The sequence below is a fragment of the Malaclemys terrapin genome, chromosome 5 (genome assembly GCF_027887155.1).
Source record: "Malaclemys terrapin pileata isolate rMalTer1 chromosome 5, rMalTer1.hap1, whole genome shotgun sequence".
In the NCBI taxonomy this organism is placed as follows: domain Eukaryota; kingdom Metazoa; phylum Chordata; order Testudines; family Emydidae; genus Malaclemys; species Malaclemys terrapin.
The window spans coordinates 16143780-16167117 of record NC_071509.1 but is presented as its reverse complement, the minus strand read 5'-3'; the positions used below and the strand labels follow the sequence as shown (position 1 = coordinate 16167117).

General features: G+C 38.9%; 1 protein-coding gene across 10 annotated transcripts in view; it reads left to right on the top strand.

Annotated features, from left to right (window-relative positions):
* The window catches only part of CTBP1 (C-terminal binding protein 1), a 417525-nt gene that overhangs the window by 306657 nt on the left and 87530 nt on the right, over positions 1 to 23338 (top strand). For 3 of the 10 annotated variants that reach the window (XM_054029800.1, XM_054029803.1, XM_054029793.1), the window contains exon 1: positions 22865 to 23057. The exons of 5 other annotated variants lie outside the window; for them this stretch is intronic. In XM_054029800.1, coding sequence (XP_053885775.1) covers positions 23018 to 23057 — 40 coding nt within the window. In that variant the 5' untranslated portion in view covers positions 22865 to 23017. Of the gene's footprint in view, positions 1 to 22862; positions 23058 to 23338 lie in introns of those variants that run through there. 2 more of the 10 variants (XM_054029799.1, XM_054029798.1) reach the window with 2 other exon arrangements.

Below are 23338 nucleotides of genomic sequence, written 5' to 3'. Positions count from 1 at the left end.
TTTATAAACTTTGCTAAAGTACATCTTGTAACAATAACCTTTTTCTTTTTCTGTATGAAATCTAGAAATAGATCACTAGACTAAAATTGCCCATGTTTTCCAACAGGCTAGAAATACAGAACTTGTGAAAATAATCTGCGAGCATCCAATTTTTTAATTAATTACTTGATCTTTAGTAAATGAAAGGTTATGATGTATGAAGGTTAGCAATGAAAGATGCAAGACAAAATGAGTTTTCATTATGAGAGACATATGAGCAATCAATTTTTGGTATAATATTTAATCAGATACATAAATCTAGGAAACAAGTCACATTACACATTTTGAAAAACATAGTGGATTATTTATTGAAAAACATGGCTTGAAAGTCATTGAATTTAAGGCATCTCTATACGGCATATATTGATTACTGCATGCACTCGTGTATGAATGCCATGTAAATCATCAACACTAATTCTAACATAAGCACTTCACAAAAACAATGACCTGCCTACAGACTGCCCTGTTCATCCCACCCCTGTCTTCTGCACTCACCAGCTCAAGATTGAAGTAGGCCTCCCCCTCTCCCTCAATGAGCATACATCAGATAAAATCCACACTCCCAATCTTTATACAATTTTCCATGTTCACACTGGTGAAGAATTAATCTCTGTGAACATATAATATCTGTGCTGTTACGAAGGTCAGAGAGATCAGTCAATAGATTTGCTAATATATGCTGGTCATAGAAGTTAAAGTTATGTGAGAATAGTTTTACCTTTTATACTAACCTTTTCCAACATTTCAAAAAGCTTTGAAGAATGAGTGTGAGTAGCTGGTTTGTCATGAGCTGGAGTAGGACTGGTGGTCTTCTCTTTAACTTGCATCTAATGGGATCCTTCTCATACTTCCACCCAAAGTTGCCTTGCTTTGGCATCAATTTTGGCTTATATGCAAATATGTAGGGATAACGTTGCAGCTAATGTAAATGGGCACATTTACGTCAGTTGAGGATCTGGTCCATCATGTAAGTAATAGCTTTCATTACAAAAGTGAGATTTAGAAAGATGCAATATATCAATAAATATGGTCAAATCAGAGTAGATTGTTTTAGCATGTACCAGTTTAATTAACACTAAGAAATTAAAGCATATGTGATTACTCATGATATTCAGCACAAAAACCTAGTTATGCATAAATAATAAACAGTAGTTTTAAGATTTTGTCCAAAATCTATATTTGTGAGTCATTCCAAATTCCTTCTGAAAGACTGAATTTGTAAGTCACATCTGAATTTGGTACATTATTAGTCAGATCTCTAGATCAATCTCCAGTCAAGAGAAGACCAAGAAAGCATCTGTACCACCTTTGTGCTAATGAGAAGTGGTTAACCTTGCATCTCTGAAGTATTAAGCATGGATAACTGTTAAAAGTAACTCCTTAATCTGAATATGTTGTAGGGCGGGGATGTAAACTCAGCTAATGAAGAACTTGTTTTCTTAGCCAAATAAATCCACTGAGCTTCTTTAACAGTCATCAAATTTAACTGGCATTGGGTTAATTTTAACTGGTAAAATGTGAAACAAGAAGAAGAGGCCTGACTGTGCTCAGCCCATGTGACAAAGAGGGAGAGGTGCAAGGAGTCTCCACTCCTCCTTGCATGCAAAAGGTCTTTACACTTTCTGAGCAGGATGACTGCTCTAGGCTAGTGCTGGTGCTGGTTTCCCCAGAGAGGGTGAGGAAGGGTCAGAACTATGATCCCATCCTCCCTCTATGCTGGTCTGTGAAGCTGCATGTATGCTGCATCCAGAGGTGAAAGTAAGCCGGTATGGCATACCGGCAAGAGCCAGTACGGAGTGCCGGACTGGACCGGCTTCCACGACAGTGATTTAAAGGGCCCAGGGCTCCAGATGCTGCGGGGAGTCCCAGGCCCTTTAAGGCGCCACCGGAGCTCCAGCAGCCGGGCTCGGGCGGGGATTTAAAGGGCCCGCCTCTTCCGGTTGAGGCCACGCCTCTTCTGGCTGAGGCCACACCCCCGCTCAGGACTCCGGCGTACCGGTAAGTCCTTTAAGTTACTTTCACCCCTGGCTGCACCCAATTTTAGGTCTACACAGCTGCCACTCTGCTCCTAAAAGCATGTTGCCCCAGGAGCATCTGGGGAGGTGGTGTGCCTCTGCACTGCCCCCTACAAGTAGCTCAATTGTAGCGTGATAATTTAGCCTGGACAATTTATGTCATCAGATTGTTGTAATTATCTGCAATTGTAAATTTTAAAATAGTCCAACAACCAAGTTAATATACAGTACATTGATTTAAAACTTCATTTTAAGAGGCTATATTTTATTCCTTGAGCTACAACAAACATGTTAATAAAATATGGATTTATGTTACTGAAAATCTTTCAACCTTCTAATGTAACAGTGAATTAGAGTTCATTTTGGCACACAGACCTATGCTGTGCATTCCTATTTATTACATGCTTAATTAAAATCCCCTTAGTCTCTTAATTTTTACAGACTGAAAAAAACTTGTCTGGATAATAATGATTTTTGTTTTATTTTCTGTAGGCTGTTCTTACATCTTTTTATTCACATCTGAGAAGCTGAAGTTAGCTTGAATTAATTATTGTTATTTTAAACAGTAAATAATTTCAAAATTTCACAGCAGATTTTCTATGTTTATATGTCAGGGCCAAGCCCTATTTGCACTGAAGTTAATGGCAAAACTTCTATTGAATTCAATGGGCTCGGGGTTTGATCCTTAAAGAATAAATGTTTATTTTCTAGCCTACAAAATACAGCCCACTAAAATACAGAATACAAAAAACTGCTGTTTTCATCATAAATAGAATTGATTGTGAATGACCGTGGACCAACCCATCATTTGTGCCTTGCTCCATGTCTCAGAACTACAGTATTAAACATACAGCACCGTTAGTGCACACAGCACTTTGCAGATCACAAAAACATAAGTTCCTTGCCCCCAGGAAGTAATCATCAAATTCCAATATTCAGTTCATAGGAGTAAACAGTTCAACTGTGAGAAGTTGGGGAGGCTATTTTGGAGTTGAGTTTAACATAAGGATTCATGAAAGGAATGTTTTTGTAGAAGGTTGAGAGAGGGGACATGTGCTAAACGTGGGGTCGTTTTAGCGCTTATGAAGTGACAAAAAACCAAGAATAGTAGGAAGAAACAGAGGGTCTGATCCTTGACTTACGAGACCATTTTCAGTGCATAAAGTCACCTATGTGCAGGATCTGGGCCAAAGTACACAGTGAGAAGAGAATGTTTTAGTTCCCAAACCCAGATCTTTAGAAATTGTTTCCCTTATGCTCAGATTTATCTACTAGTTCTTGTAATATAAAAACGGGTTATTTTACCCATATGGAACTCATCAGTGAGTCTGCTACAAGAGCCATAAGTTTTTGGATACATGAGGCTGCTCTAGCTGATGTTTCCAAAACATAGTAATTCCATTAAGGTGGGTGTTAGTCTTGTATGCTTGCAGATCTGTGGGACTTCACAGTAGTAAAAGACATGGAATAAATGGAAGACCTGCTGGACTACTAAGAACTCACCAGACAGGGAGGAAGAAGAAGGAAACCCTATCAAAGGTACATCGTCTGCCCCTCTCACCCCCAAATATCCTTAGAAGATTTCTCTCATGGGAGAGGTGATGTTCTTTAGATCCAAGCTTTGCATACATTTTTCAGAAAAGGAGACATGCAGTGCTACTGACTCACCTACACTACCTAGCAGGGATGAATGGAAGTGTACGGAACTGGCTTTAGTCCTTCCTTTCAGAGAGTTCCTAGAGCATAGTAATAATCTATCTAGGTATTATGAGCTGTATCACTGCCCTACCTGTGCATCTCCTCAATATTCTATGAATTTACTTTCTCAACAAACACGCCTTTGAGGTCAGGAAATGTTATTCTCATTTTACAGGTGGGGAACCAAGGCACAGAGAATTCATGTGATTGACCTAAGGTTACAGTGAAAAACTATGTCAGAGGCAGGAGCTGAACACAGGTCTCCTGAGTTCCACAATATTACCCTTTTCTCCTAATGATGAGCAGCCTTATCTCCATCACAAGAGCTTTCACCAATAGAGCTCTCCAGCATCTCCTTTCCCCCTCCCAGTCCTATTCAACCCTGATGCAAATCCAGAGGAGGAGATTGTGAGAGTCATTAACAAAAAGAACAGGAGTACTTGTGGCACCTTAGAGACTAACAAATTTATTAGAGCATAAGCTTTTGTGGGCTACTGCCCACTTCTTCGGATGCATATAGAGTGGAACATATATTGAGGAGATATATATACACACATACAGAGAGCATGAACAGGTGGGAGTTGTCTTACCAACTCTGAAAGGTCAATTAAGTAAGAGAAAAAAAAATATTTTTTTTGAAGTGATAATCAAGCTAGCCCAGTACAGACAGTTTGATAAGAAGTGTGAGAATACTTACAAGGGGAGATAGAGTCAATGTTTGTAATGGCTCAGCCATTCCCAGTCCTTATTCAAACCGGAGTTGATTGTGTCTAGTTTGCATATCAATTCCAGCTCAGCAGTCTCTCGGTGGAGTCTGTTTTTGAAGTTTTTCTGTTGTAAGATAGCCACCCGCAGGTCTGTCATTGAATGGCCAGACAGGTGAAAGTGTTCTCCCACTGGTTTTTGAGTATTATGATTCCTGATGTCAGATTTGTGTCCATTAATTCTTTTGCATAGAGACTGTCCGGTTTGTCCAATGTACATGGCAGAGGGGCATTGCTGGCACATGATGGCATATATCACATTGGTAGATGTGCAGGTGAACGAGCCCCTGATGGTATGGCTGATGTGATTAGGTCCTATGATGATGTCACTTGAATAGATATGTGGACAGAGTCATTAACGTCAATGTCAGAAATTAAATGCCAGACATGGTTGGAAAATACCTAGTTCTAAACATCCAATAAAAGCTGCACAAGCTCCCAGGTGTTTTCCAGTGCATAAGTAAGAGGATAATTTGGATGAAGGAAAGATGGCGGCGCTAAATCCAAGCAAAATGACAATGATGTTGGCATTTGAAGAATTAACTAACAGCATATCATCACCCTCAACTGAAACCATCTGTGCCCCAAATGGCGAGATGGTATGTATCTCTAAAATCCTTCTGGATTCATCACATCTTCTACATACCCGTAAGAAATAGTTACCAGAACTTCCACTTGAGGCTCAGCAGCATGCAGACCAGGCCATGACGATCAACTCATTGATAATGTCCAGCTTTGACTACTTTGGAATACCAAATACAAGTATTCGTATTACTTTGAACTCCATAAGTGGTTCCCTGAAGCAACAAAAGTCCTTGACAGATATAAATGCAAATAAAATACCAAGATACTTGGGTTTGTTTGGACACCTGCAGAACCGGAACTCACATTGCAGCTGAAAAACTTCTACATTTCATCTATCTACGAAGGAAGGAATTTAGGAACCAGGAGTTTGCACACCAAATCTGACCAGTGGCCCATCTAGGCCAGTAGCCTGTCTTTGATGCTGACCAGTATCTGATATTTCAGAGGCAGGTGCAAGAAAGAGTTTAGTGGGCACTTATGACTAACCTGCCCGTGCAGAAAGTTTATTCCTAATTCTATCTGGCGGCGTTTGGCATGAACTCTCTCTCTCTCAAAAAAAATCCTAAATTGTGATTTTTCTCATTTTCTGCATAAAGCAGTCCTTCTACACTGGAAATAAACAATTGTATATACATAAACAGACTATGGAATTGTAGTTTATTCTTATTCAGTGTAAGAATACAGTGCAAGAGAACTGTAATCTAAAGCTCTATCTTAGACTTCGGATACCACAAGCCACTTGTAATTCCTTTTTGTAGTTACCTTGATGATAACTAAATCCCTTGATGCTTGCATAGCCTTACATCTTACAGTTCCCTCCAGTGTTATCTATATGCTGTGTGTAATATGTAATTTTGTTCTTAAAAATTGTTCAGTGCGTTTCTTTCCCCAGTCATAGTAAGACAAGAATAAAAAACCAATGTGAAATACACCATGTTAATATTAGTTCATTCTAGTGTCCTACTTGATTACAGTATACCAGGCAAAGTAGCAAATGCTCAAAGCAATTGTTCCCGTTAGTGGAATTTTAAAAGTACTAAGAGAAATCTTGATCTATGGAGACAATACAATAATGCACAGTGACACATTTTCCTGATTTTTCCACAGGGCAAATGGAAGCTACTAATGAGCCTGTCCAAAACCTTTTTTTTTTTTTTTTTTTTTTTTTTAGAACTGAAAGGAAACATTGGTGACAAAACATTGGATTGAGATATGTAGAAATTTAGACTACCCTGCAGCACACCAAAAGGGAAAAGATTCAGAAAATTTAGTATTAAAAATCAATACAGCCGCTTAAACTGCTATTTTAAAAAAATAGCCACATTTGTGCAAACATTTCACTCATGCATCTTTGGCAGGTTTTATTTTGTGGGGGAAGTGGTGAGGGGAGATTAGGGCAGAAAGCTATGGTTGTAAAATGTGCTGGTTGAATGTTGCAGATCTTACATGAACTGATTCTAACAAAGGAATATGGAGTCTCCTCTGAATCCATTCTGTGCCCAGCAGTGTGTAGTCAGTGCCCTTAGGAGTCAGTTGTTCCACTGATGTATACACCAGGAATATTTGTCATCCTTTGTAGTATTTTGCCTCCAGCTTTGCTAGACCCAATTTTATCTTTTCCTCTAGCAGTATAAATGATATCAGATCAGAATGGCATCTAACTTTGTATGTTTAAAGAAATCAGTAGTTGAAAAATATTTATTGAGAATATAGTTTATATAAAATATATACAACTTACAGCAGTTTAACTCAATTAATATAGTAAAATTGCTTTTGGAATGTATTTTATGTATGAATACTTGATATCTTTGTGGCTAGATGTTTGGGAAATAATAGACAATTACCTTTTAAGTGTCAGATTACATGCAAAACCCAGAGAATATATTGTGAGAAATAATTCTGATGAATCACCAAAAAATCTCTGTTCTATGAGCATCATGTCAGCCCTGTGTTGCAGAAGTGTGTGTTGATTAGGAAAACATTCCGGGTAATTTTGTGTGAAGCAAATGATTTATTTGTATTTTTCCCCTTTCAATTTTTTTAAAGAGAAAGAAATTAAGGAGTTAGGTGAGGCAGAGGGTAATTGCCCAGACCTTTAGAGTCTGGAGACTAGACTCAAATCAGACTTGGGTCATAAATGAGATGAGTTAGCTGACCTCAACCTAGTGCCTGGTAGACATCTGTCCACATCACAAAACCTCCATAGATTTCAGCACAATTGGAAATCTCTTTTCGGGAGAGGTTCAGGACTAGATTGAAAGTCCTTGGCTCTGGTTTTGATTTTAAAAGAGTGCGCACACACATGCCAAAAAAAAAAAATCCTCCTTTTTCTTCTCAAACCACTAAAAAAATTGAGAAGGGAGTTGTGGAGCAAACATAAAAGGTAAATTGATCAAACTACTCTATTTGAAATGAATAGTTTTTTTTCTTATACAACCCATTTATTATCTCCATGAATTATTGCTTAGTCTTCTCTTGTTATAGTTCTTTCTGATGTAGGTTGCTCTGTAATGTTAATCATGTAGGTGCAGCCTCTGGGAAAGACATAAACTTTAACCTTTCTGGGTCATGGGTCTCAGAAGCCACTTTAGTTAGAGATCAGCACAGTACAAGCATATTCAAACTGTTCTCTCTTGTTTCCAGGTCTCCTCCTGCATTGCAGAAAGAGCTAATATAGTCATGTATATGTTAGTTACATACATTTATTTATTATTATGATTCAATAGATTATATTGTCTACCAAAAATGCAACCAAATTACACTTCTCTATAAGGTAGCCATTATATCTGTAAGGTACCTTGTACTATTCACAATGTGTAACATGCATATCAAATCATTTTAATTAAAAACATTACAAACCTGTTCCCAAAGACAAACTAGTATTTCCTTCTTATGCATGCACGTCTGGTTGCCTGAACTTTGCTGCTCCTATCATGCTGTACAAGCATTTACTGTGATCCCGCAGTTTGGTGTACAAACTAATACAAATTGACAAAGTGATTCTCAAATCAATAGGTTTTCAGTTCTTCTGGACTGAGGAGTACATAGGGCCAGGATAGTACCTCAGAATTTGGGGTAGGAAAGGAACGGTATTAGAGGTAAAAGCTAATGAGCTCTAAGATGTTTTGTAGAACAGGTTGTTAAAGTAAAATCTTTCAAATACTGACTTGCTCACTACTGTGTTAGTGGCATTAGTGCAACTGATACTAATTGTTTTAATAATGTATATTTATGACCTGCCATGCAACATTTCAAATTGATACAGTCCTATAGTGATCAAGTAGAAAGTAATATATACTCTATTGCTTTATAGACAGCATGTATATTAAAATAAATCAGGTCTATAGTGATGAAGTAAATGAAGAAAATGTAAGCAGGAAGATAAATAGCATGGTTCAGTCATTACACCTGTATTTAGAAGTTAAAACCATTCCTTGATTTTAAATTAATTTTAAAGGGCATATTACTATTTTTGGTATTTATTTTACAGCTTTTTGTTTACAGCAGGCCAGACATTAGGTATATTTAGAATATTAGATTTCAACTCTAGTATTAAATTTCTATTGAGAGCTCTCCACACTAAGCGGAAAACTGTTATAAGAAACCATTGTTTGGAACACTTTCATCTTGCAACACTTGTACAAAACCTTGCATCCACAAACAATAGTTGTTTCAGGCATTTTGCAAGTGTTAATTTTGCAACACCTGGAATCGAATCTTTAGCCTAGGTCTTGCTGAATGGTGCACTCTCTAGTGTTTTTTTCCCCCAGTGTGTATAGGAAACCACAAGTGTTGCTCCAGTTCCACAAACTCTTCAAAATCCATCCCACACTGCAGTGCCTAATTTTTGAAAAATGCTCCAAAGTTCCTGTTATCACCAACAGTTCTGGGCATTATGAGACCGCAGTTTCACGAGTCCAGAAGGCACTCGTACAACAGTGATTATAAGGTACACTGCCTGTGGATGCAACAAAACAGTTCTGTCAAATATGGTGTTGCTGTGTAGATGAGCTAAACCACTGCAAGGACAACCATTCAGCAAATAACTTCATGAAATCAGTATCCCTGCAGCTGTTTCTTTGCTTTGTGAAGACAGGTCCTTGTAGAGTTTAAACAGTAATAAAGTTAAGATAAAAAAAGTGTTCCTTACTTTTAACATACTCAGGGCCGGCACCAGCATAGCAAGCAGGTGCCTGGGGCGGCCAATGAAGAGGGGGGCGGCAGGTCCGGCAGTTCGGCCCGTCACTCCCTCTGGGAGCAAAGGACCTCCCGCCGAATTGCTGCCATAGAATGAAGCGGGTGCTAGAGCTGCCGCCGAATTGCCGCCGATCGCAATCGCGACTTTTTTTTTTTTTCTCCCTGCTTGGGGCGGCAAAAACGCTAGAGCCGGCCCTGAACATACTGCAGTGATACGCTTCATGCACTGACTTATTGTCTAATGCAAAGTACTATAGAGTATTTGGCAATAAATACTACTGGTAAACAAATTGGTATCAGTGATCACCGATTCTCTATAAGGTGCCACAAGTACTCCTCCTTCTTTTTGCTGATACAGACTAACACGGCTACCACTCTGAAACCTACTTTCATAATAAGACCTTACTCGACCTAAGTAAGAACGGCAAGGTCAATCCCTGTGTTTGTAGGGCTGTGTAGGACAGCAGCCTAGTTAGTTCTTTCATTACATTATTCAAAAATTCAAAGCTAACATTGTCAATATACGTGGAGGACACACAGCTACAGTACCATCTTGTAAATGATTGTATAAATGGATTTTCTTTTAGTTTGTAATATTTTCTTAGAGGCATTGCATAGCAATAAGGATTTCTCTTAGCTTCCTTTTCAGCAATCAAGGCTGCTGTCAGGGGATGAGTGGGTAAAAAGGCACACAAGATTCTACTTTCACTTGTTCCTGTTATTAAAAAAGAAAGGAAAGGAAAGATAGATGCCCCAAGAAAATATCTTCCCTTGGAATGCATGACTACTAGCTAAATGAATACCTGGGGCGGAGCGAGGCGTGTATGTGTGCATAATGTTGTATATGTATATGTTCTGCTGGTATATGTATACACACACTATGTAATGTGTGTGTATATAGACAATAATAGGTGTGTATGCATATCTGTGAAATATTAAACCTCCTCATCTGTTATAACTGTAGACTGGACTTTTATCATTTGCTGCTTTTTGCTATTATTTTTGCCTCCGTGTGGTTTTCCTATTTATTTATTTAGGCCCAGGGGAGTGGGCAATTCAGAATTCTATTTATAAATTATGTTCACTCTTGTGTATAATAATCTATGAATAGTTTTTTAAAAGAGACACAGAAAAAATGATATGAATTAGTAAAGCACTTCTGTGCTATCAGATTTCAGTACTCATTTCTACTGTAGCTCACTAAATACAGTACTTGAAATAATTATGTAATTATCTCTGGATGGGTTTCATTGTCATTTTAAATAACCAAAACACACTGATGTCACAGTGTCAAATATATACCTAATCTGCAAATACAAATGCTATGTCTACTGTAATATTTGAGTTAATAACAGTAGCTGCGAAGTCACAGACAGTATTCTGCATCCATACAGATTTAGGTTGTGATCTAATCATTATTTCAGCTTTGGGTTGGATTTGATCAGTCAGTGCTTCAAAAGGAGAATGCCAAAGAAAACCCAGGGTGTTTCAGGAAGTGGTGCGGTGATTCAGTAGTTGGCAGCCACTTAGTGTTAGTACTGTGTTGCTGGAAATGCTGTTGGTCATAAGGGCACTGTTTTGTTGGAGAAGCTATTTTCCTAGAGGAGATGAAAAATCAAGAATTTGATTATATGTGGTCAGCAAGAATCCCAAGTGTTAGTACTGTGTTGCTGGAAATGCTGTTGGTCATAAGGGCACTGTTTTGTTGGAGAAGCTATTTTCCTAGAGGAGATGAAAAATCAAGAATTTGATTATATGTGGTCAGCAAGAATCCCAAGTACTTTTCACCAGGGTAGAGGAGTTAGCCCCAGTATCATATATACGTATATTCCATATTGGAGAGTTACATTCTGCCTCCTCAAAGTCAAACTGAAGTTTCAGTTGGATATATTTCATACTCAGGGCTGGCTCCAGGCACCAGCGCAGCAAGCAGGGGCTTGAGGCGGCCAATGGAAAGGGGCGGCACGTCCGGCTCTTTGGCAATTTGGCGGCGGGTCCCTCAGTCCCTCTCGGAGTGAAGGACCTGCCACCGAAGAATGAAGCGGCAGCGGTAGAGCTGCCGCCGAAGTGCCGCTGATCATGGCGTTTTTTTCTTCCTCTCCCCCGCTGCTTGGGGCGGCAAAAACGCTGGAGCCGGCCTTGTTCATTCTCTACTATAACTTTTACCTTCTTCTGGCTCCTTGGCATATGAATTTGGTTACCCTAAACTTTAAGAGTATTAGTGGACATAAGTAGGCTGAAGTCTAAGTTAGTATAAGAAAAACTAAGTTGCACCACTTACATATTTCTAAATTTCGTCCTCCAGGTCCCCTGAGTCCTCAGCTTCTGCTGAGACTACCAACAAAGTTATAGACACACCCCAATAGAAACTTCCTTGAGGCCACTTACTCATTTCACATAGGCCCCTGAACAGCCATTAGATAGTAACTCTTTCTGCTACTACTAGGGTGACCAGATGTCCTGATTTTTATATGGACAGTCCTGATTTTTGGGTCTTTTTCTTATATAGGCTCCTATTACCCCATCCCCCACCCCCTGTCCCGATTTTTCACATTTGCTGTCTGGTCACCCTAGCTACTATCAACCTGAACTGAATTCAAAGAGGTAGAGGTTCTAGAGTTGTTATAGCTCATTACAAACCTTCTGGATTTTTTTAGTCTCTTCAAATGGGTTCAATTTTTCATTATGGCTTTGTCATTTTACTTGCTATTTCTGTGTATATGGAGTACATCATAACAAAGAACATCTGTTTTACACTGTTGTCATTTTAAAAAGAAATCACACATTGAAAACAAATCAGTGTGGGACTGGATCTGTCAACCATACTTACGCTGAGTAATCCCACTGATGTCATATTTGAGAAGTAAACTACTGTTCAATGCTAACACGCCAGAATCTTCCTCTATGGAAGTAAATGTAGTGGCAAGTATCATTTTCTTTCATTATATATAACAGAATTTTCGAATATGAGATTTCAATCTTGGACTGGACAGCTGGATGGCGGTCAGACCCACATGACTGTTTGCCCATCCTAGGCTTTTTTTCCCTTTTAATTCCTAAACCTGTTTCTTTAAGGGCTTCGCTGGCACCAACAGCCTCAGTCTGCTGTCTCTGCAATTCATAGAGATTTGAACAAGTTCCAGTTTCTCTGTCAGCAGAGGGATAAAAATTGGTCCTCTCACAGATACAAACCTTCCAGGGATAGCACTAGGCTACAAATACCTTTAACTCTTTAAATTCCATAGGGTACTTCAGTTCTGGACATAGGTATAGTTGAAAATGCTATTTCTCCTCTGCCTCAAATAATGCCAAGTCCCAAAGAAGCTTTGCCGGTCCAGAAGGGACTCAGTCATATGGGGCAGGCTGCAATTGTATCTTCAGGTCTGGACTTGTTCCACTATGAACAGATGGGCAATGGATGTCATCCAATCACAGTACTCTATAGTTTTCTTCTCCCCCTCAGCCATGACTTCTCTTCTTCATCAACCAGAACATAAGCCTTCTTGGAGATAGTTCACAAACTCCTCTTGATTGGAGCTATATACTCCGTACCCTTGGGTGAGTTTACCCAGTGAATTGATTCCTGTTACTCCATGGTAATCAATAAATGTGGATGATTTAATCCCATCCTGACCCTGTGTTTTTAACTCTTTTTTATGAAGAGGGCAAGATTGAGGTTGGAGACCTTTAATCTAGCAATACACTTAACGTCACATCACAGTCTTTTGTGATTATTGGTGTAAAGGAAACTTAACTCCATTTGTTCATTCATCCAGCACATCACAAACTTTTCCATTTCTGTATTGGCAATTCATATTTCCAGAAGAGTCCCCAGAGTATTTACTGATCTTGGCCATATTTGTTGCATCTTTGAGAAGGGAATGAATCCACATTTTCCATTACCTGGATGATTTGCCAATACTAAATTAAGACAACTGAACTTCATCTTAAATGGAATTTTAATCTGTTTCTGAGAATTCATTGAGCCTCCTTTTCTATAGTTAGTCAAGATCCCTCTATATTATCTGACCCCTAAATTGACTTTTCTTATTGCCAACAACTCTCTTTAAGAGTCAGTGGCCTTAGTAATTGATTCTTCATTCATTTTTCCCCTTACAAATTCATCCCCAGAACCATTCGAGAATTGCTCCCCCAAGTGGTCTTCCCCTTTCATGTTAACAAGAAAATCTTAACTTCCTCCTGTTGGAAACTCTCCCCATCAGAGGAAGTTGTCTTCTATTCTTTAGATGTCACTAGAGTTAGCACATATAATCCAAATGGGACAGCTTCCAATTTCCTATGGGTGTAGTAAGAAAGGTATTGAAAACCATTAAATTCTATTGGGTTAGGTTAGAGATCAAAGAATCTCAAGAAAATAGATTTTTGGCTTTGGGGGAAGGGGGGGAGAAATGTAATTTTTAAAGAGACATGGCCATATTAAAATCATAGTTTTAAATAACTGTCCTACTTGTATTGCATATAGTATCTTTGATTATTGAAATTATATTTTTAACTTTCACCATTTATACTGTTACTTTACTTTTTTTGCATTTCACTCAGCTTGAACAATGAAAATAGACCAATCAATTTTACTTTTATTAATAACCTGTTTTACTTTGTGATTTTATGCATTAGGACAGTTTTCCCAATGTTGGGATTAATACTGTTAGGGAAATGCTTGAATCACAAATAACACTGCACTACAGCCAAAATGTTTCTGAAATAAATGTAGTCAAACTTTACTAATTCTGGGACACTGAGAACAAAAATGATGCTTAAAATTGTTGATTGGCTCTAGTTTTCTAAATATGCTATTGGGTCAGTATATACGCCCTTGACTTGGGAATGGCGGAGGATAAGTGAGTTATAAAGGGAAGGGATCTCAATTTAAACCAGAAATGACTAAAATACATCTTTGACTGGATCTATGAATAAATCTATGACTGGGTTTGGACAGTACTTGCTTTTTAGGCAAAACAATGAATGATGCAATCTGAAGCTGGTATTGCATCATACATGATATGAAATACATCATGTTATTCCTAGAAGTCATGGATGATGCAAACATAATGAAGCTTACATCACTCTGCTGAACAAATTGCCCTGTATCAGCTCTAGAAATCATACAGTGTCGTGCTCTCTTATTTGTCAGTGTTTGATTTTGCAAAGGGACACATTTCTGTTTAGCTAAAGTGAGCAGAGATGCCTCGTACTTGTGTGAACAGTGCAGATAACTTCTGCTATGTTTGTGGTGAAGTGACTTTTGCATCATAAAAGCGCAGTATAACCACTCTGGTTAAGAAAGCCTATCACCTTTCTTTTAGCTGCAAAATTGGAGATCAGGACAAGAGGTGGGCCCCACACATATGCTGCAACACTTGTGCAACAAATCTTCGCCAGTGGTTGAACAGGAAAAGGAAATCTATGCCTTTTGCAGTGCCAATGATTTGGAGAGAGCCAACAGATCATACCAGCAATTGTTACTTCTGCATGGTGCCTCCAGTTGGGAAAGGTGTGTCAAAGAAGAAAAAGTGGACTGTGCATTATCCAAACATTCCATCAGCTATACCTCCAGTACCCCAAGGAGAAGGACTGCCAGTTCTTGATGTACCAGAATCATTCTCACTTGAGTCAGACGAGGAAGAGGATGAAACTTCTGGTCCTGAACCATCAATGCCACAGGACCCACATTTTCTCCCATCCTCCTCCTCTGAACCACACCTCATAACACAAGGTGAACTGAATGACCTTGTCAGGGATTTGGAACTACCCAAGAGTAAGGCAGAGCTGTTGGGCTCCAGACTACAGCAGTGGAATCTCCTGGCAGGTGATGTTAGGGTTTCCATGTTCCGTGACCGTCAAAAGGATCTTGTCCCATTCTTCTTCATGGAAGGTGATCTTGTAGCCTGCAACAACATCGATGTGTGATGGCAGCCCACAACATCGTTCACGATCCAGATGAGTGGAGACTGTTCATTGATTCATCGAAGACGAGTCTTAAAGTTGTTTTATTGCATGCATAATGGCAATGTTTTGCCATCAATTCCAGTTGGTCATGCAGTCTATAGGAAGGAAACATGAAACAACTTTTGAGGTGCATAAACTATGACCAACATCAGTGGCAGCTTTGTGGTGATTTGAAGGTTGTTGCTCTCTTGCTTGGTCTGCAGACTGGATACGCAAAATACTGCTGTTTTCTCTGCGAATGGGATAGTCGTGCAAGAGATTCCCACTACATCAAGAAAGATTGGCCACTCCGACAGTCATTGGAGCCTGGGAGGAAAAGTGTTCAGCATCCACCACTTGTTGAATCAAGGAAGATTTTGCTACCACCCTTACACATCAAGCTGGGTCAGATGAAGAACTTTGTCAAGGTCATTGACAAAACACAAGCAGCTTTCAAGTACCTCCGTGGAAAATTTCCAAGGTTAATGGAAGCTAAGATAAAGGAAGGTGTCTTTGTTGGTCCTCAGATTCGTGAACTTCTTCGAGATGATGCATTTGACTATGCACTGCGTAGCAAGGAAAAGACAGCATGGGAAGCCTTCCAGTTAATGGCAATAAATTTTCTCGGAAACAACAAGGCAGACAACTACAGGTTGTTGGTGGAAAACCTCCTCAAGGCATACAAAAGCCTTGGTTGCAACATGTCACTAAAGATACATTTTTTGCACTCTCATCTAGATTTTTTCCCACCAAACTGCGGAGCAGTGAGCGACGAGCACGGCGAGCGATTTCACCAGGACATTGCAACAATGGAGAAATGCTATCAGGGGAAATGGAGCCCATCAATGCTTGCAGACTATTGCTGGACAGAGACAAGAGATGCTCTATTTAATGAATACAAGAGACAAGCCAAGAAGCGCCGAGTAGACACTATTAAGTTTTTGCCTTTGGTTTCATAATAAATTTTATTTATATAACCCTTTTGCTGATTTTTAAAGTGTTACATAAACAGGACAGGTGAAATATTATCATGTAAAGCAACCATAAACACATGAAAAGACCTAGGTTTACAATTTATGATTAAAACTCTACTATCTACACAATATACATAAACATAAAATGTAAAAACTTAAATATCTTAGAAACAGTAGCCAATCAGTTGTTTTAATTGTCATATTTGAATTCAGCACATCAAAATACATAATAAATAGCACATTTTATCTCTAAAGCAGACGACTTCTCAAAAATTGTAGACCAATTGCTTGAAATAATTTTTTAAAATCTCATTACATAATTTCTAGTAATATTATGTTTTCAAGCCTTTTAGTTAGTTTAGTTTGTTTACAAGACTACATTTGAGCCCTGCTTTACCCAACAGCATTCTGTTTCTGGAGGAAATGCATATTAGATATCCCCATGGTATTGTCATGAATTATTACCCATAAAAGTTATGATATTTAATTGAAATGTTAATTGTAAATTCCATGATTTCAAAATTTTGTGACAGTCTTAAAATGACTGAAACATTAAAATTCATCTGAACGGTGCAAGTTTTATAGTGAGGCAAAGTGAGGCCTGTATGAAATACCCAGCACTGATACAGTAGAATAAGGAAAGTTTGTATGTTAGTGCAACATGGGGCAGGAATATCTGAAATAAATCCCATCACAGAAACTAAAAACATTGTAGAACCCCATTCTTCATATTAAAATTAATCACAGAATATGTTGGATCACTGCTAAAATACAATACATAAAACTTCCTCCTTCCGCTACCTTCTGAGAAAGCACACTTGTGTGTTCTAATTTGTGAATACCCCAAGGTCATGCCCTTGTGATTAGGTCTATTCCTGCGGAATGTCTAGTGCTTAATTGAAACATACAACTCTTAACAGATATACTTCTCTTAAACAATATATTATCCCCCTACAGCATATGTACTCATTGTGCAAGAAAAGCTGACTCTTAAGAAGCAAAGAAACTGATTTTGGTGACCTGGAAAATCCAACACCACTCAGTATTGAAATATAGTTAAATATGTTGTTAAATAGATCTACCATTGAATAAATGTCATAGGACTACCATATCATAATGCACTACTGCAAAATACTATTTCTATAATCATCAAAGATTTCACAGAAAATGTTAAATTTTGTGGACATTTCTCATATACTGGGCATGTGCTGATTATAGTCTGAGAGATGCAACTGTGATTGAAGGCTCAGTGAGCGTATACAAGGTAATGTGTATGGAGCCCAGTTTGGAGTCAGCTGGTCTGCTCTTGGTTTCGCTCATAGTGAGCCTACAACCAGACCACTGAGACCAGTATAAGAGAGAGAAGAAAACACTGGCTTCTTGTTTCAGCTGCAAAAAAAAAAAGAGAAAGAAAGAGGAAAAAAAAGTATCTGACCCTCCCTCCCCACAAGTCCTCAGGAAAAAAACATGATTATTAATAAAGTAAAGCTCTAATAACTTAAAAGGTGGTGAGGTGTCTTTGTTTCTCTTTTCAGGTAAGTCCTGATGCTTTTAAATTAAATTAATGGAGATATCCTTTCTCCTAGAACTGGAAGGGACCTTGAAAGGTCATGAATGGTCATGCAAGTCAAGCCCCCTGCCTTCACTAGGCAGAACCAAGTACTGTTTTTGCTCCAGATCCCTAAGTGGCCCCCCCGCCAAGGATTGAATTAACAACCTTGGGTTTAGCAGGCCAATGCTCAAACCACTGAGCTATCCCTCCCAACATTTCTAGTACATTATTCTTTATTTGATGCTGGCCATTAAAATGTGTCTACAAAATTTAGGTTCTAATCTTCAAAAGGTTTAAATCAGCATAGCTTTATTGAAACCAACGAAATTATGCTGATTTACACCAACAGAGGATCTGGTCCTCAGTGTTTTCCTGTGAAATATGAAATTTTCCTCCATGAAATAGAAAGGCAAATTTTTCTGTGGGGAAAAAGTACAGCATTACTTACAATCCATGTAATTTGTTAGTCTGCCTACAAACAAAAAGAAAAGAGCAAGCGCATGAGTCCCTTCGTGAAGTAGTGTAGAGAATACCAAACTGTAGTATTAATAACCTCCTGTTATTGAATACTCCATCTGTTCCTCATGCCAACTTATCCTCACTTAGAGCACTCCCCTTGTCATAATATTTTGTACCACACTCCCCTCCCTGAAACAACAGTTCCACTTCAGAACATTTGCCCAGTTGTGCAACCCCACTGAGAAAATGGTCTTGGCTGTATCTGTTTCTCATGTTTCCCTGGTAAAAATATTATTGAATTCTAATTCTACTTCTGATGTTGATTGTGCTATTAATTATTCCTCAAGTTATCTTCATGCCCATATTGGCAATCAGAGAGACTCCTGTAACAGATAAATACACCTGTCTGGCAATGCCTGCTTGTATTTTTGCAGAGTACTTACTTAATCATGCTGTAATTTTAGTGTTGCAACAGTAATATATGTACTCTTCATGTTGCAACTTACTATAGCTGTAAACTGATATATATTGCTTCAATATTTTCATTATTCTGCCATTTATTAACATGCACAAATGTCAATAAAACAACCAACCACTAGAAATATATTTTTCAAACCCCACATGAATAACTCAGGCCCAGATTGTGCCCTAGTGATAGACAAATGGGAGATAGTTGGGATTGGGCTCACTGGAGAATGCACATCATCCATTTCTGCTGAGCTCTCACCGGCCCCCAGTGCTGCAGGAGGAAAGTTAGTAGAGCTCCCCTCCTCACTGGAGAATCCCCTGAGACAGGGACCACCTGGCAGGGCCTGGGCAGAGCCAAACTACCAGGGAGTTGGGGTTGAGATGCAAGGGCCTGCTATGGAAGGCTAGGTGCTTCACTTGTGCTCCCAACAGTTTCCTGAGATCCAAAGCATTTGGAGGCTGGACCCTCGCTTTTTTCCATGGGGACACAAGAATGCAGAGGAAATTCTGTGGAAGGAACCACACAAAGTTTCCAGCCCCCCGAGTGTGTAGGCGCATGATCTGGACATCAGGTTTGCTGTGTTATTATTACCAACGCACAGTAAATTACTATGACAACTATCTAATAGGTACTTCTGACTATTTGTGTTAGGTACTTCTAATATACCTATTACCATGGCATCTAAGTACAATGAAACCATTCCAAAGCATTGAAGGTGGTCACAAAGGGCTGTAATCTTGTCTATCCCTTTCCCAGTGGCAGGAAATCACCCAGGAGCCTAAGGTTTAAAGGTGCAGTAATGATATCATAATGATCATCCCAGAAAAGTATTAAATCACATAGGAGGAGATGGAGTAACTTTGATTAATTCAACTGACATGGAATAACACAGCAGGCAGAGATAAATACAGCAAACTCACTTCCTCTTAATGAATGAATTTTCCTCACTGAAACCCAGAGGCTGGATCGGAGTTGAACGTTCTTGGATAATTAATGGTCTGATCCTGCTTCTATTGAAGCCAATGGAAGCTTGCAATAGACTTCAATCGCAGGATCAGACCCGCAATTGCAAGTGTGTGTGTGTGTGTGTGTGTGTGTGTGTGTGTGAGATTATATATATATATATATATTATATACAGACACACAAAAATTAGAACTAAAGTTATATTTTAATCCAATCAAATCCTGACACATTTTCCTCTTCCTTTCCATACCCTTAAAATGTAGATTGTTACCTTCAGTTGGTAAAATCTGCAACCTGTTTTTTGTGTGTGCGTGCACACTTGTCAGAGGGGAAAAAAAATACAGTACTCCAGAAACTGGTTTCTCAAGCCTGTTTACAGTGCTCTATGTACTGCAGATACAAACCTGGTGGTTTATTTTTGGAAAGCGATACCGTGGTCAGTTTTCATTTGTCAGAGCTTTCTGTTAAAAGAAAATGTTTCCATTTCTAGCATTTGTTCTTGGCTGAAACATTAAGCATTTTGAAATCTGAGCTAAATTGATAGTGTAATTAAAGTTTGTAAAATGATTAAAATAATAGACTCTACTTTCTGACTTGTAGGCAGAAAAAAGGAAAGGACTCCAGAAAAGGTGGTAGCTATTTATGAATCAGATAGATCCATGGTTACAGCTCCGGTCCAAGTAAATGATTAGGCCTGCAAGTGCACGGCCATTACGCTAGTTAATTGTATTCTTCATAGATCCCTTCCACATACAGTTTAGTGTGTACTGCATTATGCAAGTCAGCTGACCCAGCCAGGCAGTAGATCTTTACAAAATCTTTAGTTTTCCATCCTCCTCCTAAGCTTCTTTCATGAAGAAAATAATATTTAATTGGTAACATTTTCCTTGCTAAGGTATATTTTAATTATGAATTCTGCTGATTGCAACTTTGTGGAAAGGAAGACATGATGAATATTGGACAGATTTAATTTTGAGTTTATTATTGTGTCTGCAAGTTAGTGGAGTTTTTTATATTTTCTTGAAACTTTAATTAACAAGGGAAGAAAATTTAAAATAGAAAAAACTTTGCCTAATGTATACAGCAGATTAATTTATGAACCATAATATTGAAGAAAATATTACATAAATGTACGTTGTTGTAATAGATGTAATGTGATGTATAGGGCACTGGTCAAATTCATCAGGTTTGTGGGTTTTTTCCTCATCTGAGGACTGGAATTCTGCAATTTCCAGCTACTAAAGTTTCTGCTAGATTTATTTCATCATGGGTAATGCATTTGATTCTTCCAAGATGTGCATCCTCCAGAATCTTTCCAGAAGCCCTGTGCCTCTGCATTACCTCATAGACCCCACTAACTTCTATCATCATTATTATTAAAGTCAGGGCTGGTAGCATCACTTGTTGTTAAGGTCCCCTGATGCTTCCCATTATAACACCCTGTTTTTAGTTGCTTACAACTTTGGCAAACTTTAACCATTTGGGCTGAAATTTTACATGCTGAGTGTCTGCCTTGGGCATTTTTGAAAGAAAAAAAAAATCAGTCAAAATGGTTCAGCAGTTTCTGAGAGCAAGAGTAGGGGAAAATATTTCTCTGTTTTGCCAATGTTAAAAAAATCCAACAACTTTTTATTTGGAAAGCTATGTAGCAGGAAATTTGGCAGGTGGGATGGCCTTTGTGTCAGCATTTCATACATGATCAGTAGAGTCTTCTTAGATTTTAACAGATAAATTCCTCGTGCAGCCTTAATTCAGCTCCATGTAGTATGCATTATAATACAGTCTTTAATTATAGGATCACATAGTATTTTTTTTCCACAGGACCTCTGTCTCATTCATTTCTAAGGAAGCACCTGCTCTTGGATTGAACTAGTGTTGTGTAGCAAAGGAGACTGTTGTCTGTTGGACCCCTGTCTCATTTGTTGTGGAAGCTGGAAGGTGTGTAGTGAATGAAGGCAGGGGACTGCAGAAAAATGAAGGGTGGTCTCATGATCAAGGTAGTTGAATGCTGCTTTAGAGAATTGGGATTCTGTCCATGTCTTTGCCACAGATTTCCTATATGATGCCACTCAAATTACTTAAACCAAACTTTTCACAGGTAGTCACTAATCACGTGTTCTTAATTTTCTGGTTGTCCGATTTAAGACCCTGGTGTCTGATTTGCAGAAGGGCTGAGCACTCAGTGAGAGGTGTACTTTGAGCATATAAAGTGCTATATGAAGCTAAGTACCCTGAAAAATGAGGTGCTAGGTGTCTCAAATTGAGCACTAATGTTAGTGGATACTTTTTACTTTAAACTCTCTGTGCCTCACTTCCCCATCTGTAAAATGGGGACAGTAGCCCCTCATCTCACAAGGGCAGCATGAAAATACATTCATAAAGCTTGAGCTGAAGAGCCAGGATCTCCAGATGACAGCTGTAACAGACCCATGTTCTGTGTGGACCAGACACGGAAGGGGGACATACAAAGCACACCGATTAAGTGGGCATTTTAGAATTAGTGGAATATGCTTGATAGTGAAGAATGGCAGGATTTGGCTCCTAAGATACGTTTTTGTCAAAATGCTGCCCTCACACTGGTGCATTCCCATTTCAGTCAATTGATGTCCCCCAAGGTAACTGAAGGCAGAACTGGGCCCTAATTATTTTCAGTGTGAGCCACTGAAAGGGGTCTATGAGCTAAGATACATTTATTCTTATTTTCCATTAGGGTGGGGCCCTTAGAAAATAAGAAATTATTTATTTTAAAATCATCCTTCCTGTATAGGGGAGGGGGAGAAATCCTCAACCAAATTGCATAATAAAATGCAAGAATATAAAAAGGCATTAATCATGTGGGTCTAAAGTGAAAACACAGCATATAGTTATGCTGTGAAACTTCGCAAACAGCTCAGTTGCTAAAATATAGTATAACTCAGTTTTGCTATGCTATAAAAGTAATTCCAGGTTCCCTCTGTGTGTGTGTGTGTGTGTGTGTGTGTGTGTGTGTGTATGTGTTTTCCTGTCTGTTGCTAATAAGCAACTGTGAAAATGTGTTCCCCAATTGCTTTTGTTTTGAAATTGACAGAGGGACAGCAGCACTTGAGTTATTTTCGCTTTCTCCCTCCCGTCCGTTTCCTTTTGATTGCACTTCCGTGCTTGGAAACAAGAGATTAGTTTTGTCTGTCCTAAGCTCCGCCTGCCTGTGCCTCTCCCACTTCCAGAGACAGCAGCGCTGGGGCTGTGTGTGTGTGTCTGTGTGTGTCTGTGTGTTACTTCGGGGGAAAATAGAAGTAGCCGCCATATGCTTAGGATTTTTTTTTTTGGTGATACTGGACTGAAGTTCTCTTTGTAGAGAGACTGGACAGCTATCTCAATGGGAAGTTCTCATTTACTAAACAAGGGCTTGCCTCTAGGTAACGATTTCACTGTCTATTTTGTTCAGCTTGCCTCTGCGAGATTGCTTTAAAGAGGCACCGATGTATGTGTGGACATAAAGGCTCGCTTTGCTTCTTCCCCTCCCATCCCCCTCCCTTCGCTGCCTGCTCGCTTTGTGTGTGAGTGATTTTTTTTTTTTAATCTAGACTTGTTAGCGAATATACGGTTATTTGTAATGAGAGGTGCGGATGGCCAGACATTGTCTGTCGAGCAACTTTGCCTAGTAACTGCTGGAATCGAGAGATTAAAAAAAAAATAA